This window comes from Panthera leo, chromosome E1, assembly GCF_018350215.1.
Source record: "Panthera leo isolate Ple1 chromosome E1, P.leo_Ple1_pat1.1, whole genome shotgun sequence".
Taxonomy (NCBI): Eukaryota; Metazoa; Chordata; class Mammalia; order Carnivora; family Felidae; genus Panthera; species Panthera leo.
The window spans coordinates 22,734,952-22,754,759 of NC_056692.1; the positions used below are offsets into that span (position 1 = coordinate 22,734,952).

General features: G+C 38.5%; 1 protein-coding gene across 5 annotated transcripts in view; it reads left to right on the forward strand.

The window, feature by feature from the left end:
- The window catches only part of AP2B1 (adaptor related protein complex 2 subunit beta 1), a 133,587-nt gene that overhangs the window by 16,198 nt on the left and 97,581 nt on the right, over window positions 1-19,808 (forward strand). For all 5 annotated transcript variants that reach the window (XM_042916404.1, XM_042916403.1, XM_042916401.1 and 2 more), the window contains exons 3-5: window positions 3,067-3,172; window positions 8,275-8,410; window positions 10,572-10,817. In XM_042916404.1, the coding sequence (XP_042772338.1) occupies window positions 3,067-3,172; window positions 8,275-8,410; window positions 10,572-10,817 (488 nt within the window). The remainder of the gene's footprint in view (window positions 1-3,066; window positions 3,173-8,274; window positions 8,411-10,571; window positions 10,818-19,808) is intronic.

Sequence of the window (19,808 nt, forward strand, 5' to 3'; positions counted from 1 at the left end):
TTGTTTTGTTTTTTAATTTTAAAATAGGAGGGCACACTGTGGTGGTCTAGAGTGAGCAAACAGCATATCTGCTTGATACGCTGTTTTCAGGAAAGTGCAAGCATATCTGGCCTCTTCTGGTCATTTGGAGTTATGTCAGGGTAAACAAACTCTTCTATTACAATACAGAGAACTACATAGTGAGTTTCTTAATTTTATCAACTGCTAGTCCGTGACTTTCTTTTTTTTTTTTTTTTTTTTTAAATTTTTTATTTTTTTTTATTTTTGGGACAGAGAGAGACAGAGCATGAACGGGGGAGGGGCAGAGAGAGAGGGAGACACAGAATCAGAAACAGGCTCCAGGCTCCAAGCCATCAGCCCAGAGCCTGACGCGGGGCTCGAACTCACGGACCGCGAGATCGTGACCTGGCTGAAGTCGGACGCTTAACCGACTGCGCCACCCAGGCGCCCCTATGACTTTCAATCTTTCCTACACATTGGAATTTCTCAGGGAAGTGTAGAACAATACTAATATCTAGGACCCTCCACCTGAGATACCCTGATTTCATTGGTCTGGGCTATGGCCTGGGTGTGGGGATTTTTTTAAGCACCCCACATTTTTCTCCTGTGTAGCCACGATTGAGAACCATTGCTGGCTGTTAGCAGTGGTTGGTAGATTTGATTATTGGGAGGAGGAAGAGAAAAATAGAAGAACTTGTATGTATGCGATAATTTGTGCCCTCTTGGGCTCTCACCCAACTTCATCCCTCTCTTTATTTTCTATACTTCACAAAAACTATTAGCACTTTGTCATTCATTATCAGCTTTTTTTCTGATTGTCTTACCATTCTGAAATGGTATTTATTTCTTCTTTTGTTAACATTTTGTGTGCTTTATGACCAAGGTATTGTCTATGTTGACATAAAAATGTATAATTAAAAAACTTCCCTAACTCTTCAAACCTTCTTTTGTAATGAGTCCTGGTAACCTTTTTTTATTCAGGGATTTGTAAAAGTTTGAGACCTACAGATTGAATCACGGCTGGGTAAATACCACATTTTAAAAAATGGATAGACTGTGTTCCTTTTACTTCCTGCAACACCCACCAGAGCTGCCACTGGAACATATTCTTTAAGTTTATGCTAGGATTGGAATAGTTTCAGTTACATCCTGTTTTGATCCTTCAGCTCCTGCTGCTATTCACAGTTCAGACTTTTGAAACCCTGTGGCTTGTCCTTTACTGTTCCTAGAAGTAAATGATGGGAACCCTGAGAGCTGGATTTGGCAGCTGAGGACTTGATGGAGAGGAGCATGACTCTAAAGGGCCCAGCTTTCCTGACTGCTATTTTTGCAGTTGTTGATTAAATAAAGCTGATTTTTGTAGCATTAATCTGTTTGCCTTGTTGGTAGTGGATTTTAATGTCACAAGCCTTTTTAGTGGTCAACTTTTATGTTTCTTACCAGTTTCATCCTTCCCATTGAGAGGCTTTAATAGATCTCAGAATTTGCTGTCCCCACTGTTTCTGTACTGATGAATGAAGTCTGGTTAAAATGAACATCAAGCACAGTCCTAGAAATGGAGGAAAATGAGGCAGTGTTGTTGAAGAGTTTAAGAGTACAGATGGAAGGTTGAACGGGGAGTAGCCAATTTCTCTTTCATAGGCTTAGTGGTGTATTTTCTTCTTTCTTTTAAAACCGGTGGAAGATTGTTACCTTTTCTTTCAGCGCCAGTTTTCTGAAGATAGGTGAGCCTGGTCCTTAAGATAGTGATGATATCCCTGGCATTTCCCAGTGTGGGGCCTGAGTACTCATTCAGGATTGTGCCTTTAGAAATGGTTCTGGTTTGTACCATTCTTGAAGCTTCAAGATAATCATTTTTGTTAGATCAGTTGAATAGGATGGGGCCTTTAAAGCCTGTCAGCTTCTTAAAGTGCTAATTAGAGCAGTGATTCTCAGCCCTGGTTGTGCATTAAAATCACTTGGAGAGGGGCACCTGGGTGGCTCAGTCGGTTGAGCGTCTGACTTCGGCCCAGGTCATGATCTCACGGTTCGTGAGTTCAAGCCCCACGTCAGGCTCTGTGCTGACAGCCTGGAGCCTGCTTTGGATTCTGTGTCTCCCTCTCTCTCTGCCCCTCCCTAGCTCATGCTCACTCGCTTGCTCTGTCAAAAATAAACTTTAAAAAAAAAAAAAAAGAATCACTTGGAGAAACTTTAAAAAATATGAACCTAAGAGTTCTGTTTGACATGCTGATTTATTTGCCCCAGAATAGAGCCTGAGCATTGTTATTTTTATTTATTTTTATTTTTTTAGTGCTTATTTATTTGTGAGAGAGCGCATGTATGCACACACAAGTGAGTAGGAGAGGGACAGAGGGAGAGGGAGACACGGTCTGGAGCAGGCTCCAGGCTCTGAGCTGTCAGCACAGAGCCTGATGTGGAGCTCAAACTCACAGACTGCGAGATCATGACTTGAACTGAAGTTGGACGCCCAACCGACTGAGCCACGCAGGCAGCCCGTTATTATTTTTAAATACCTCCCAAGTAATTTAGTGTCTAGCCAAGGTTGAAAACCTCTGGATTCAGCAGTCAGGAGACACAGTTCTAAGGGCAGCTCTGTCACTGACTCACTCTGATCTTTGAGCCTTAGTTCTTTATCTGTGAAGTTGAGAGTGGGTGAATGAGCTGATATCTAGTGTCTCTTTGGCTTGAAAACAGATTTGTGAACCTGTTCCCGTGCCTACATTTATTGTTTCCCTTGGGACCTTGAAATTCTGATGGAAGATCATCCCTCAGACGCCGTTCTCTCCCCTGTGTAGTAAGATATGAGATTTGCTTTTTCCCCACTCCCACGCTTCTAAGATCCGGATTGCAGCTTCCTCTCTGGCATAACCTAAATGATGGTATCTTTATCAATGGTCAATTAATATTCTAGGGATTTGAATTGTACCTATCCTGTAATTTTTAAATCCTCTACTTCAGTTGCTGCCCTGTCTCTGGTCAGCTGTCATGTTATTTATTACAGAGTGTAGTATTTTGCTCTAGTTTTCTGGTCCTAGGATCTTACCAATTTGTTCTCTTTTCTTGTAGGAGAAATCTTTGAATTGAAGGCTGAACTCAACAATGAAAAGAAAGAAAAGAGGAAGGAGGCTGTGAAGAAGGTGATTGCTGCCATGACTGTGGGGAAGGATGTTAGGTAAGGGTCATCACTCCTGCTGTCGGTCACTTTAGACCCATACCCTATTTTATGGCTTTTACTGCTTTTCATTTAACTGTCGTAAACAAAGAACCTATAAGAATGGGTTTGTCCCACTGAAAATCACAAGGAAGTATAGTTGCTTTTACGTGAACTCTGTGACTTTTTTTTGAAGAATGAAACCAGTTTGATTTTCTTGTGTCCAGATCTAGCATAAAACCTCCTGAGAGCTGGCACAGTTACAGATCTGTTGCTGAAGTAGTTTTAGGAGATGATAAAAATGTACCGAGAAGCAGAAGCTCATATGTTCTTTTTTTTTTTTTTTTTTTTTTTTTTTTTTTAAATTTTTTTTTTTCAACGTTTTTTATTTATTTTTGGGACAGAGAGAGACAGAGCATGAACGGGGGAGGGGCAGAGAGAGAGGGAGACACAGAATCGGAAACAGGCTCCAGGCTCCGAGCCATCAGCCCAGAGCCTGACGCGGGGCTCGAACTCACGGACCGCGAGATCGTGACCTGGCTGAAGTCGGACGCTTAACCGACTGCGCCACCCAGGCGCCCCTCATATGTTCTTTAATTGGCTCGAGCCAATGTTCTTAACTCTACAACTCTAGAATCAGTTGCTGAATTCAAGATGAAAATCAACGTTAACAAAGTCTGTTTTCTCACCCTCCCTGCTCTCCCCGTAATTCGGCCAGACCATTTGGAAATAGGTACAGATTATCCGCAAGCCCCTGAGGATTCCCAAAATCCTTTCGGGGGATTTATGAGGTCAAGGCTATTATAGTAATACTTAGGTGTTATTTGCCTTTTCACTGTGTTGACATTTGCACTGCTGATGCCTTAGTGCAAATCAAGGTAGCAGTGCCAAACTGTGATAGTAGTCATTGTATTCTTCATCACCACTTACTTCCAGGAAAAAGGGCAGTTTCACTTAGGGCTATTCTTCATTGAAGCATTAAAAATGTATTTTATTAAGCCTTGAAATATGAGTCAGGTCTTTTTAATATTCCATGCGATAAAATAGCAATTATGCATAAAGCACTTCTGCATAACATAGTGTGATTGGTTGATCTGGAAAAAAGCCGATTGTTTGAACTGGGAATACCATTTTTAAGTAAAAGAATGATTGACAGACAAATTATAGTTAATCAGATCTTCAGTATTTGGGAGACATTTTATCAAAAATGAACAAAGTGAACCTGTCACTTCTAGAGAAAAAAATTGACAGATCCATTTTGAGCTTTAAAGTAAAAATTAGATTGTTGGAAAACTTGTATCTCTCATTATGAGCTTGACAGCATCCCAATACTTAGAGACTTTTCTGATGAGATTGGTGGTGAAATGAATTAATGTATTATTTACTGTTCTCTGATGAAATGTGTCATTGGGAGGATCTGCATAACTCAACCAATATTTTCTAAATGACCAGTGCATAGATCATAGAAGTATCCATGGGTAAAAGATCCATTCACATTAAGTGAAAGAAGATAGATCTTATAGCAAGCAAGTTTAAAAAGTTTGATATGGTTTCAGATTCCACACTGTAGCTGACTTTTAAGCTGATTAATGTGTGTGCTGAAAAAGACAAAAGAGAAAAAGCCTTTGTCTAGCTTCAATGTATCAAAGAATATCCAGTTATCTGAAAAAGCTGTTAAAATACTCCTCTCTTTTCCAATTAATATATGTGTATGATTTGCTTCTTACACTTCAGTCAAAACAACATTCTACAGGGGTGCCTGGGTGGCTCAGGCGGTTAGGTGTGCAACTCTTGATTTTGGTCAGGTCATGGTCTCACGGTTTGTGAGACCCTCACATCGGGCTCTGTGCTGACAGTGTGTGGAACCTGCTTGTTATTCTGTCTCCCTCTCTCTGCTCCCCACTCACATTCTCTCAAAATAAATAACTTAACAACAAAAAAAAACAAACCCAACATTCTACAACAGGTTGAATGCAGGAGCAAATATGAGGTCATTGCTTAACAACAACAACAAAAAAACCAACATTCTACAACAGGTTGAATGCAGGAGCAAATATAGCTGTCATTGCTTAAACTAGACATTAAAGAGATTTGCAACATGTAAAACAATATCGTCTTAATTTTTTAAAAAAATACAAATTTTTTTGCTTTAGAGTGATATGTTAATATGAAATGCATTTGTTATTTTAGAACTTTTTTTAGTGTTTTATTTTTGAAAGCGTATGCACATGCATGCAAGCTGAGGAGGGGCAGAGAGAGAGGGAGATAGAGGAGTCAGAGCAGGCTCTGCAGTGAGAGTGGAGAGTCCGATGCAGGGCTCGAAACCATGAACCGTGAGATCATGACCTGAGCCAAAATCAAGAATTTGAACACTCAATTGACTGAGCTACCCTGGCGCCCCACATATCATAGTTTAAACAAAATGATAGTAGATATCTTTTGGCCTTCATTGTATTTACTATCTAGTTGAAGAGACCCAAAATCTGAAAACTTAGGGAGTAATAAAATACGATTTTATTATTAGGAACTAGAGTATACATTAAAGGCAATAAGAGTTCTACAAAAGAGAGATACATGTAAATAGGAATAGTTGAAGAACACTTCTCGGAGGAGATGGGATTTGTGCCGTGCCTAGATAGCTCAAAGAGGCAGAATAAATAGAGCTGAGCTATTCATAGGTTATCATATTTCAGTCTCCCCTCCAAGTAACTTCAAGTTCAGTGCTGTGAGAAAGAAATACAATGTGAGCCCCATATATGATTTAAAGTTTTCTGATAGCCAAGTTAAAATAAAACATAGATGAAATTCTAATAATATATTTTATTTAACAGTATATCGAGTATCATTCCAATATGAAATTTAAAAATAATAAAAATTATTAATGAGGTAATTTACATTATATTTTTCATACTAAGTCTTCAAGATCCAATGTGTATTTTATATATACATAAATATATACGTATGTGTATATGTATATGTGCGTGTGTATATATATACATATATATATCTCATATGTATATATATCTCATATATATATATATATATATATATATATATATACATGTATATACATACACTTCACATCATAGTTCAGACTAGCCACACTGCCAGTGAGTAGCTACATATGACCAGTGGCTACCATATTGGAAAAATCAACTTTCTAACTTTATAGGTTGATACTTAACAGTTTTTACCTCTAGAACTTTGTTTTTGACCAAGATCTTTTTGATCTTGGGCAGGTTGTTGGAATTAAATTACTCAGGATCTTAAATTTACTGTTGGTTAATGTGTCACATTTGTTTGTCAGTTTTTAGTTGTTTTGCCCATGAGTTATTCTAAGAAATGGAAAGAACATTCATTTTGGGGGAATGTTAATTAGTGTTTGTTGAGTATCCACATGTGCTTGAAACTAGGTATGTATATTCAGATTAAACAGTTTGCCTTTCAGAGCAGAAGTCATTGGTTCATTGGAGATAAGGTGGATTCTTTGACTTTGCTGTCCATCCTCCTTTCTGTAAATAACTCTTTCTGCTTATTGTGTGTGTGTGTGTGTCCAGGAGCTGTACCATGTGACCAGTTATTTCAGCCATTCTCCTTTTTGTAGAAATATACTGACATTTGCTTTCTGTGTACTTGTAGTAAGATGTTCAGAAGTATTTAGAAGTTTTACAGTACTTTGATAAAGCTTTAAGGGGGAAGTTTAATTGCTAATCACTCATAAAATTATAGTTCACCTATATTTTAAAAATAGAGCTTATATGTTAAAATCCAATAAGCTCACCTTCTAAACTAATGATGCCACTTTCCTTTGGCTTTACAGGAAAGTAGTAAATCATGAAATGACTTGGACTTGGAAAAAGTGTAAACTCCTTTTATATTTGAGGAAACTCGTTTTGATTGTCTGAATACGTAATATTAAGAATAAAGAAATAGGGGCACCTGAGTCGCTCAGTTGGTTAAGCGTCTGATTCTTGATTTGGGGTTAAGGTCATGATCTCAATAGTTCGTGGAATCGAGCCTCTTGTCGGGCTCTGCACTGACAGCATGGAGCCTGCTTGGGATTCTCTCTCTCCCTCTCTCTGTGCCCCTTCCCCACTTGCACGTGCTCGCTTGCTCTTTCTCTCAAATAAACTAAAGAAAAAAAAAAAGAAATAAATTCCACTAGAAGGGAATCAGGACGTCTTAGAAAAATGACTGATTTTAATTGTAAGATTAGAAATCAACCAAGTGATCCTGGATGGAACATCATGTCCTACCAGAAAGCAAGGAAACTGGTGAAAATACAGGGTCACATCCCAGGGACTCAGAAGCGAACTAAGTAAGTTCTCACTAGCCAGGGATAGAAGAATATGAACATTTAAAAAATATAGCAACCATAGTGCGTTGAACCTACAATGAATTGATATGTAGAATTACTGTTAATTTGTATATGTGATAAAGACTGTTTTTTTAAAAGCAACATTCCAGGGGTGCCTGGGTGGCTCAGTTGGTTAAGTGTCTGACTTTGGCTCGGGTCATGATCTCACAGTTTGTGAGTTCAAGCCCCGTGTCGGGCTCTGTGCTGACAGCTCAGAGCCTGGAGCCTGCTTCGGATTCTGTGTCTCCCTCTCTCTGCCCCCTGCCCTGCTCACACTCTGTCTCTGTCTCTCAAAAAGGGAGTAAACGTTAAAAAAAAAAAAAAAAAAAATTAAAAGCAACATTTCTAAAAGGTATGTCCTAAAATATTATATGTGAAATTATATGATGTCTAGGATTTGGTTAAAAATAATCCAGAGCAACTAGATGGGATAGGGACAGGGAGGGAAGGAGAATGGATTGAGGACATGTATTAATACTTGTTTATAGCTGGGTGATGGATATATTGGGTTCATTATACTGCTGTTTCTATTTGTTAGGAATTTTTGTAATGAAAAGTTTCGTAAAAACTCTATTTTTAGAGACTTTTTTGAGACCCAGGGTTATAGTTTCTTTAGAAATTCATCTCAGTGAGATAATTATTATTGCCATGGGGACATTTGTCCTTGCATCAGATCACTTTGTAAAATAAGGCCATTTCTTCAGGTTCTATCCATTGGCTTGACACCAACATCTTTTCATTTTTCTTTTCTCTTTTCTCCTCTTAGCTCTCTCTTTCCAGATGTAGTGAACTGTATGCAAACCGACAATCTGGAATTAAAGAAGCTCGTGTACCTTTATTTGATGAACTACGCCAAGAGTCAGCCAGACATGGCCATCATGGCTGTCAACAGCTTTGTGAAGGTAACATTTCCCCCAGGGACTCAAGACCAGTCTCTTCTGTCTCAAGTAACCTTTTCAGAAGTGTTTCTTGATATAGTTAATGTCTGCATTGCAAATAAGCAACCTCTCTTCCAAAAGAGGGCCTCTGGAGAAGTACTGGCACTGACTAGGAATGTTCATGTTTTTAAGCCTTCTTTATGCCAGCATTTGTCATCCAATTCAGACCATATGGAGAGCTTTCAGTTAGCTGGTCTTGGTGTCCTTGCCAGATGGAAGAAGAAAAGCAGGTGAAGAAGCCTTAATGTTTTACCTACCCAGGCTGACAAAGCTTAGGTATATCATTGCAGTTTCAGTAACCTGGGCTTTATCTAGTTTCCCTTTGTAAAAATTATGCTTATGAGTTAGAAGTAGTAGAAACCACAGGAACTACTACCTCTGTTTTGTCTTACTTAATAGGTCTTAACACTGGATTAATTTTTTTATTATGGAAACTTTCAAACATAATGAAGTAGAGGAAATCGTATTATAAATTCCTACCCATCTTGTAGTTGCAGTAGTTAATAACCCATGACCAGTCGTGTTTTATTTATTCTCCCATACATGTTTTCCTGACTCCTCCTCATTTTCCTACTAGATAATTTTAACGTAAATCCCAAACATGATAAAGATGAAAAATAATTTCATCCTTACATTTGTCAGAATAAGATCTCTTTTTGAAACATAACTACAATTTTCACATCTTAAAAAATTGACCATTAAGAAATTTCTTATTATTAAACATGCAGTCATAGTTTTCCTATCATTAGATTTGATGGACATAATGAGGCTGTACCTATTAAAAAGTACATATTTTAATATTTTATATATGTATATATACATATATATATATGTGTGTATATATATATATATATATATATATATATATATATAGGGTTTTTTGCTGTTTTTTCCCCTTTGTTGGGAATTTAGTCTGCATTAAAAAAAAGACAGTATTTCTAAAATTAGCTTTTATTAAACTGTTCTGAAAAATAAACTATATGCTTTCTTTCTTTCTTTTTTTTTTTTTTTTAATTTTTTTTTTTCAACGTTTTTTATTTATTTTTGGGACAGAGAGAGACAGAGCATGAACGGGGGAGGGGCAGAGAGAGAGGGAGACACAGAATCGGAAACAGGCTCCAGGCTCCGAGCCATCAGCCCGGAGCCCGACGCGGGGCTCGAACTCACGGACCACAAGATCGTGATCTGGCTGAAGTCGGACGCTTAACCGACTGCGCCACCCAGGCGCCCCTACGCTTTCTTTCTTATGGAATTTTTGTTCTTTACCTGTGTTTAGCTACATTGTACAAAATCAGAGAACATAACGTTCTGTCTGGTGGTTCATAGGTGGACTACATCATTGGAAAGATAATTTAGTTTACTTGTTTTGTACTTTGGTGTATACAAGGTTTAGAGTGTTTAAAGAAATTTTTTAGCATAGTGCAATTTAAGGAGTATTCTATTTGTACTGTATTTGGAAGCATTTGCTAATAAAGGAGAATGTAGGAGTGCCTGGCTGGCTCAGTTGGTAGAATATGCAACTCTTGAACTTGGGTCCATGAGTTTGAGCCCCATGTTGGGTGTAGAGTTCACTTAAAAATAAATAAGTAAATAAATCCCTCATTTGGGGGAAAAAAAAAGGAGAATGTATGTTAATTGGGATCTTGGAGGGCTCTCTCTGCTGCTTAACTCCAGGAACTTGGGGCAGGCCCAAACCAGTTTCTCTCTCCTTTGCTTTCTTGGCTGTAGGCCCCAGAAAGTCCCAACCTATTTTCTCTCTACTTGATACTTGCAGACTGGCTCTGGAGTGGAACACATCTTTTCAATTCCTCATTTTTTTCCTGTTGTTAAGGCAGGTCCACTAATAGCCATGGGGATGGTATTACCAGCTCACTAAGGTGCTGCCCTCCTGGGCATTTCTTCACTGTGTTTATAAAACAATTAAATGATTTTCTAAGCTAAACTCTTAAATAGGCAACTAAGGTTTGTACTTAGGAAACAATAGCATGGGATGATTTATGTTCTGATATAGAATGAAGGAAATATTTTTTTGTGGTTTGTATAAACTAGACTATTTACTTTTAGTTACCATGTACACCTACAGTTGTCAATGATTTTTTTTTTTTTTTTTTTTTTTTTTTTAAAGGACTGTGAAGATCCTAATCCTCTCATTCGGGCCTTGGCAGTCAGGACCATGGGGTGCATCCGGGTGGACAAGATTACAGAATATCTGTGTGAGCCCCTCCGCAAGTGTTTGAAGGATGAAGATCCCTATGTTCGGAAAACAGCAGCAGTCTGTGTGGCAAAACTCCATGATATCAATGCCCAAATGGTAGAGGATCAGGGATTTCTGGATTCTCTGCGGGATCTCATAGCAGATTCAAATCCAATGGTAACAAACTTCTGCTTTTATAAAGAGAATAGTGCTTAAAATGGGTCCCTTTTAAAAAAGCGTGTTTAAAACAAATCTTATGTTTGGGACATTGAAACCTAGGTTAGCTATGGGAAGTATGAATTCTGTGTGTCCCTCAGATTATCTGTCTCACACTGTAGGTGTTTCTGAGGTGAAAACCAACTACTAAAATACCAGGGTCTTAAAGCAAACCTTTGCATCATACCTATCCCTGTATTTGCTCAGCAACCGGTTCTTTCATCATTTTTTTAAGAGGATTTTACCTTAAATTGATAGCAGTTTTTTAAAGATGATTTCTTCAGATGTTTGTGGTCTTTTCTAGCAGTGTGGCAGTAGAAACAAAGTTATATTTATTGCTTAGTGATTTTTATGCATTCTTCTACAGGAAAATTCTAGGACAAGATTCTCTTTTGACAACTAACGTTTTAAACATTTGGTAGCTAGGAGTGCCTGGGTGGCTCAGTCGGTTGAGCGTCAGACTCTTGGTTTCAGCTCAGGTCATGATCTCACAGGTTGGTGAGCTCGAGCCCCACATCAGACTCTGTGCTGATGGTGCAGAGCCTGCTTGGGATTCTTTCTCTCCCTCTCTATCTGCCCCTCCCACGCTTATGCTTGTTTGTGCATGCGTTCTCTCTCTTTCTCTCTCTCTCTCAATAAATAAATAAATAAACTTAACCAAAAAAAACCTTTAAACATTTAGGAGCTGGAAAACAACTTAACACCTTAAAGTTTGGAGTACTTTTATTTCTCATATTAACATTTTTAACTTTGTCCATATAATGAAGGGGAGAAAGTCCCAAGTGGTATGTTGACTCTGCTGGTTATTGGAGCTCATTTGAATTCAATGATTGGTCAAAGTATCATTGCTGAGAAGATGAAGGAATATGGCCACCTTTTCTCCCCTTTTTGCCTAATACAATATTTACTTAGAGGTGAATAATTGTGAGTTAATCAAATGAGTAATCTTTGAATATTTTTCTTGTTGTTGAACTTTCTGGAATTTGCCTTGAAATAGACATTGCCTCTCACTTGGAAATTACCCACTCAGATCTCTGCTTTGATATTTCATTTGGTTCATCTTATTCTTTGAATAGCCTTGGCTTCTGTTTATTCTCCTTCAAGTTTAGTATCAAGGTCAAAGGATGAAGCAAGCCCCACTTTTTTTTTAGGGTACTATGGTACTTACTATTATCAGGAATCTTTTTAGCCACCTTCTAGGTACAGAAGTGGGTGCAGATATGGATGTGCTTAAACTATGACTTCTGATAGGATGTCACCATCAGTAAGAAGATTCAGCCTTTCCTTTTTTCCACCTCAAGTAAGATCATGTGACTTCTCCCCCGCTTTTTTTTATTCCATACAGGAAGAAATTTATAGGGGCGTCTGGGTGCCTCAGTTGGTTGAGCGTCCAGCTCTTGATTTTGGCTCAGGTCACGTGATATCACGGTTCGTGGGTTTGAGCCCCGTGTTAGGCCCTGCGCTGACAGTTCAGAGCCTGCTTGGGATTCTCTCTGCCCCTGTGCTGCATGTGTGCTCTCCCTTAAATAAGTTTAAAAAAAAAAAAAAAAAGAAATTTACAAGGCATTAGTATCTATGTTATAGACTGTGTAGTTGGTCCTAAGTTGTATTTTAGTGTTGTTTCTGAGTCACGGTTACTCTGAGCAGCTGTACTGGAAATTTTCTACCTGAGGACAAATGAGAAGATGAAAAGTATTTGGCTTCCGTGCTCCCAGTTTCAGGCATCCAGATGAATAGGGTATTGTGCACTCATGGAAACTTGTTAAATAGTGGGGCTAGGAATGTGGAGTGGAGTGAGGTGAAAATGAATTCTAACTCATTTAGGCAATTCCATTTTGGGGAGAAAAAGGCATTTTTACACTAATGTAAATTCTTCAAAGTAGAACCTACAAAATTAGATGATTAGGGATAGGGAGTAACTGATGGTTTAGTAAAGGCTTGCTTTTTCTTTTTTCTGCTCTTTTCTTTTTTTTGTACCCAAGCACTTAGAACTTAAAACTTTATCCAGATCAGTTGAGAGGGTGGAATGATTCTGGAACAAGCCTAATTTAACTTATTTTAAGTTTTCATTATGGAGGAAGGGCTGGTTTTGGCCAGATCCTACTCTCAAGTAACATGTATGCCATTTATTTATTTATTTATACTTTATATTTTGGGAATTTTCAAACATATTCAAAATTAAAGTGACTAAATGAAAATGAGATAAGTGAAATGAATCCATTTACCATCATCAGATTCGGTAATTATCAGCATGTGCTAGGCTTGTTTTACCTGTTTTCCCCCATGCCATACCTACCTATATAAGTAATATAAACAGGCAACACATCAGTGGGTCTCTGTTTGAATTTAATATAACATTATATTAAACTATAATACTCTTAATAAAATTTCCTAATCTGTTTTTACTACAGCTTATCAGGAGGTGATTTCAGGGGATTTTCACAAGTTACCTTTGAGGAAACATTTAGAGAAAATTTAAGGTCACCTGGTAGATTTTGAGAAACTTTCAGGAGCCACTTTTGTTTACTGTGTCTTTATTGCCGATTTTCCTAGAGCAGGTGTCAGCATTAATTATCATTGGACCTATCGCTCTCTAAATAGAAAATCTTTTTGATTCTCGTCACATTTCTCAGTAGCAGAACTTTTCCTTTGATATTGTTCAATGGAGTGCTAGCAAGGCTCACAGGGTGCAAAATTTAAAATGGTACTCACATTCAGGTGCCAACTCCATACCTGCAGAAGCCTGAAAGTGGAGTGTCTCCTTAAGCTTGTGCCTTACTTGCCTAACTCTTGTTCTGGTCTTGTTTTACATACTCTTATTCAAATCATTTTTTGAGCTCTTCATGCTTGTTTTAGTGAAGAACTGAAAAGTTTGTGTTAAGATAGCCAACAGACACACATACCTACCTTTGATCTCGAACCCATACTTTTCATCTCAATCGATGTCCTGCTTTTTGCCAAAAAGTATTACAACCGGCATTTAGACCACTGATTTTCCTTTTTTATCAGCTGGGTCAAATACTGTTGATAGGAAACAGGTGAGTACATGAATGTAAGGTTTAATAGCTCAAACATCTGAGAGATTCCAAAGGATTCTGATGACCATACATTCTTAGGAAAAGGGAAATTTAAACTTAAATGCATTCTATGCCAGATACATGCTTTTACTTACGATTTATTGCTTCGTTCTCTTATCTTCCCAATGCAGTAGAGGTTATTCCATGTTGAGATCAAGAAGTGTACACTCAGGAAATTATCCCAGAGTCCTACAGCTAGTGGTAATATAGCCAGGATTCTAACCTAGTTCTGAGTCCCAGTACCCGTTATTGGTCACTGTCTTTATAGAGGTATGTCTATAATAGAATTTAAATGTGTGTATTCACACGTACACATTTAGAACTGTTTTATTGTCTCAAAATGGTTAAAATTTTGAATATATGAAGGCCTTTAATTATCTGAGACCTGTTTTACTGTGGAAATCCTCTCAAGCTCCTTATTCTGATGCTTGAGTCCTCTTCTGCTCTGGAGGGTATTTTGTTGCACTGTTTCAGAAGTTGTTCCACACGGTGGCAGCACTGCACCAGAAAATACTAGAATCTCTTGCAAAAAAAAAAAAAAAATTAACGTTTCCAGGGGGTTCTGCTTTAGTAATTTTCTTATAGCTCACTTCAGAAGGGCATCCTAAAGGTGAAAGCACCTGCAGAAATGACTTGGAAATCAGAGAGTAAATGTTGATCAAGATCTGAATACTTTTGGGGTTATGTTGATTTCCAAGCTCATTCCTGGGAGTAGGGTACCTTGCTGCAAGTAATAGATTTGTTTTCATTTCTTGTCTTTCTGGGGGGGATCACACGCACTTCCTTTTCCTATAGTTATCCAATTTATAACAGTTAAAGCAGACTTTCAGTGAAATACTATTTGAAAGAGAAAAGATAGACTTTGAAGTAAAAAAATTCTCTTAAATTCTAGCTCAACGTCACTGAGTTTCTTCTTCTGTTGAATGAGGGGCGCCATTGTAGAAAGGCGTTAGTATTTATTGAGCTGTGGTATAAAAAGTGCATATTCAAGGGGCACCGGGGTGGCTCAGTTGCTTAAGCATCCAACTTCAGCTCAGGTAATGATCTCACGGTTCATGAGTTTGAGCCCCGCGTCAGGCTCTATGCAGACAGCTCAGAGCCCGGAGCCTACTTAAGATTCTGTGTCTCCTTCTCTCTTTGCCCCTCCCCTGCTCACACTCTGTCTCTCTCCCTCTCAAAAATAAATAAACATTAAAAAAAAAATTTTAAAAAAGCACATGTTCAAGTGCTTGGCTTATGGGAGCTCATGAGAATGATGGCTGCTGCTCCTGTAACTATGAAATAGACATTAGACAGGGTTAACGTTATTGCTACAATATTAACTTAAAAGGTCCTGGTGCCGATGATAGCTGTACAAACTCATATAGTACAGTCTTTTCTGAGAGAATTAGAGCCAAACTTATTTTCAGATGCAGATTTTATTATTCATTATTTTGAAAGCAAACCTGTATTCAGAATGAGCAACCACTTTGGAGCTACAGGAGAATAGCTCCCATGACTTCTTCACAGATGTCAGAATTTTTTTATTTTATTTTATTTTTTTACATTTTATTTTATTTTTGAGAGGCAGAGAGAGACAGAGCACAAGTGGGGGAGGGGCAGAGAGAGAAGGAGACACAGAATCTGAAGCAGGCTCCAGGCTTTGAGCTGTCAGCACAGAGCCCAACATGTGGCTTGAACTCACAAATTGTGAGATCATGACCTGAGCCGAAGTCAGGTGCTCAACCGACTGAGCCACCCAGGCGCGCCCACAGATGTCAGAATTTTTAGAATTTCTACCAAATGTATATTTACAAGAAAAAAATGCACTTTTGGGTGATAGTGATTGTTTTGTAGCTTTTTTCCCGTACATTAGGATTTTCCCTCCTTTACTATGGTTTTTATTTTTTCCTCCAAGGCATTTGAGATATTCTGACTTCAGTTAGCATGTTCATGCTAGAGTCTGCCACTCCTGAGACTCCCAACAACCCCATCGCATGGTTGCTTTTGTTTGTGAACTTGGCTCTCCTGAGCCCCATTGGCTTAGGACTTTGCCCCTTTAATGTCTTCTAAACTTTCTCCATTCTGCTTCCATCAGTCACCCTGAGAACTGCCCTGGGAAGCCCCACTTCCCTCTGTCCTGTCCTCTCTGCCAAAGCACAAATTACTGAATAAGTAGGAAACCTATTTCTGTTTGATGAGTGTTCTGCACGAGCAGTATGTTCTCAGAATAGCCTCAGCTTGGCCCAGAATAGCCTTTAGCAAAGGTTCTGGTTAAAACTGCTAGCATCTTGGGGCACCTGGGTGGCTTGGTCAGTTAAGTGTCTGACTTTCAGTTTTGGCTCAGGTCGTGATCTCACAGTTTGGTGAGTTCGAGCCCCGCATCAGGCTCTGTGTTGACAGTGTGGAGCCTGCTTGGGATTCTCTCTTTCTCTCTCCTTCACTGTCCTCTTCCCCTGCTCACAATGTCTCTGTCTCTCTAAATAAATAAATAAACAAACCAGTTAGCTTCTTTTAATTAGAAATTATTCTAGAAAGCTATCTTATAAAGAGGCCTTATAAAAATTTTATAAAGAGGCTTTAACTGGGTTCATTCACATATATCATGCAAGTGAAAGACAAACAGAACCCACATTCCAAGGATCGACATAGGATGAGAAACCTCCAGTGATCCGGTGCCAGCTCACAGGTCAAATGGCAGTCACATCTTTTTGGTGACCATCACCAGCATGTAGAAGCAGCGTGGTATTATGGCAGTGGATCTCAACTGGGAGCGATTTTGCTCCCCAGGGTACATTTGGCAATATCTAGGGCACTTTTCATTGTCACAGCTAACCGGAGGGATGTTGCTAGTATCGAGTGAGTAGAGTCCAGGGCTACTTCAGACATCCTGCAGTGTACAGGACAGCCCCCTAGAGCAACCAGTTATTCATCCCCAAATGTCAGTAGTGCTAAGTTTGCAAAAATTTGGATTATAGAAATAATAGAAATAGCATATAACCACGTAGGGCCAGAGTGGCTGCTGTTTTGAGTCCTGGTGTGGCTGCTTAATAAAAATGTTGCCCTTAGCAAGTTGTTTAAAATGAGCTTCAGTTTCCTTGTCTTTAAAAAGGTAATAATGCTTATTTTACCCAATTATTTTGAATATGAAGGAATAATTTAAAAATTTAAATAATGCCTGGGGCACCTGGGTGGCTCATCGGCTCAGGTCTTGATCTCAAGGTTCGTGAGTTCGAGCCCCGCATTAGGTTCTCTGCTGTCAGTGCAGAGCCCACTTGGGATCCTCTGTCTCCCTCTCTCTGCCCCTCCCCCACTTGTGCACACTCTCGTACTCTCACTCTCTCAGTCTCTCCCAAAAATGAACAGTAGGGGCGCCTAGGTGGCTCAGTCAGTTAAGCATCGGACTGCAGTTCAGGTCATGATCTCACAGTTTGGTTCCTGAGTTTGAGCCCTGTGTCGGGCTCTGTGCTGACAGCTCAGAGCCTAGAGCCTGCTTCAGATTCTGTGTCTCCCTCTCTCTCTGCCCCTTGCCTACTCATGCGTGCACGCTCTCTCTCTCTCTCTCTCAAAAATAAATAAACATTAAAGTTTTATTTAAAAAAACATCAAAAAATTTTAAATAATGCCTGATATATAGCAAATATTTAATAAAACTGTAGCTATTGAGGAACAGACCTAACACTGCATACTTTCTGATTATTATAATTTCTATTTAGGCCTTAGAAAGTTGTGATTTGTTGTCAGTCAGTCTGAGATGGTACATATTGAAAAACTCAAGTCTCTAGATCACTTTGTAAATTTGAGGATTTTTATCAGAATATAAATGATGCCCTTGTGGGTTATGTTGTCTTTCAAAGATCAGTCTAGAGCACACAGAAAAACTTCATGACTTCATTTAATTTAGTATTTTCTATGATTTCTGTTATCCCTAAATGTATATTAATAAGTAGAGTTTTAAAGTACAATTTCATACGTAAGTAAAATGAGAAATACATAATGTTCTTCGTGCTAAAAGTCCATAAAGGAGTTCTGGAGCTGGTAGAATTTTAGGTGCATGTGAGAGTGCCTGTAGGTGGTAGGCACTTAATAAGAGTAATGTGGGAGGTAATATGTTCAGTCTGTCTGGGTTCCCCATGTGAGTAATGTTGTATTTGGTACCAAAAGAGGAGCGATTTCTGCAGGAATGGAGTAGGTAGAATCATTAGAGACTGCTTTGATATAAGGCCGATTGCCCAGCTCTTGAATCTCCCACTGGTTGATCTGAGTGTTGTTCTGTCTCTGCTTATAGAGGAAGTAAATGATTTTTGTTTCCTGTGTAATAAACTCTGGAAATCTTTCTGTGATTCTCATTTCTTTTAAAATCAGTTTTCTATCAGTTGTTACTAACTTATAGGTTATTTTTTTTATTCTTTTTACGTTTTTTTAAGTTTATTTATTTTGAGGGAGGGAGAGAGAAACCCAAGCAGGCTCCATGCAGAGCCTGATCTCACAACTGTGAGATCATAACCTGAGCCAAAATCACGAGTAGGACCCTTAACCAACGGAGCCATTCAAGTACCCCTGAGTTGTTGTTGTTGTTGTTGTTGTTCTTCTTCTTCCTTTTTTTTTTTTAATAAGCTCATTTAGGGGGGATAATTTTAGAATAACAGAAAAGTTGCAAAGATAGTACAGAAAGTTCTCATATACTCTTCAGTCACTTTCACTTAATGTTAACACCTTACATAACCATGGCACATTTGTCAAAACTAAGAAATTAGCATTGGTACATTATTATTAACTAAAGTACAGATTTTATTTGAATTTCACCTGTTTCAACACAAATGTCCTTTTGCTATTCTAGGATTCAATCCAAAATACCAAATTGTATTTAATCACTTCTTTTTATAAAGAGTTGACTCACTCTGTATGAAAGTGTCTCAAAAACAGAAAAGTGCTTTGTAATTATGAAATGGTATCTTTTCCTCCCCCCAGTACTGGATAGCATAGTGGTTAAGACTCAGACTCTTGAGCCAGACAGACTTGGGTTTGTATGCTGGTTCTGTCATTTCTTGGCTCCCTGGACTTCTTTCCATCCTCATCTACATAGTAGAGGTGATAAATAAAATTTTTCTCGTAGGGTTGTTGTGAACATTAAGGAGAGAGAGCTTGCAGAGCCCTTAATCCTGAACCTGGCAGAGAGAGCCCTCCATAATATAACTGCCATTTATGGTCCATATTGTATAGTCACTGTGCTGCTGGAGATTAATAAGTTTAAAGGGGTTGATTTTTCAATTGCACATTTATTCTTAAAAGATTTAGTTCTTTTGCATATGTTATTTATTTAAAAGCAGACATTGTTTTTAGGGTAATTCTGGGGGCAGCTTACCCACAAACGAAGCTAGGTCTGTTTACAGTGTTACTACACCATTGCAGAATTACTTTTAAAAGGTAATTTTTCCAGGAAATCCCTTTAAAGCAGTTCATCAGCAACTTCTTGAAAAGTGGATCTGTTGTACATAGTAATACTGAAAGATCACAGCTCATTCCTTTCTCAGTGTTCCCTTCAGGATGATTTCAAGGCTTTTAATGTGGCAGGGGGTTACTTTGTTCTCATAGGGAGATAACTGGTATGGTCATACATTTTTGGTTTGTGTTGCAGCTTGCTCTAGTGTAATTTCAGGGTCTGTGGGCCCACTAACCCTGATTGTTAGGAGTGCCTTTTGTCTATTTGTAGATACCTATTTGTGATGTGAGAATATTTGCATTTTGTCAGACTATATTTTAAGCCACTTTAAGTAATGAATTCTATTGAGTCTTATTTGTGAATCTTAATTGTTACCATGTATACAGACTTCCTTGTCATCATGAGCTGTGTTGACTCAACCAGGCAGACCTGTTGACTCAAGTTCCTTATTCA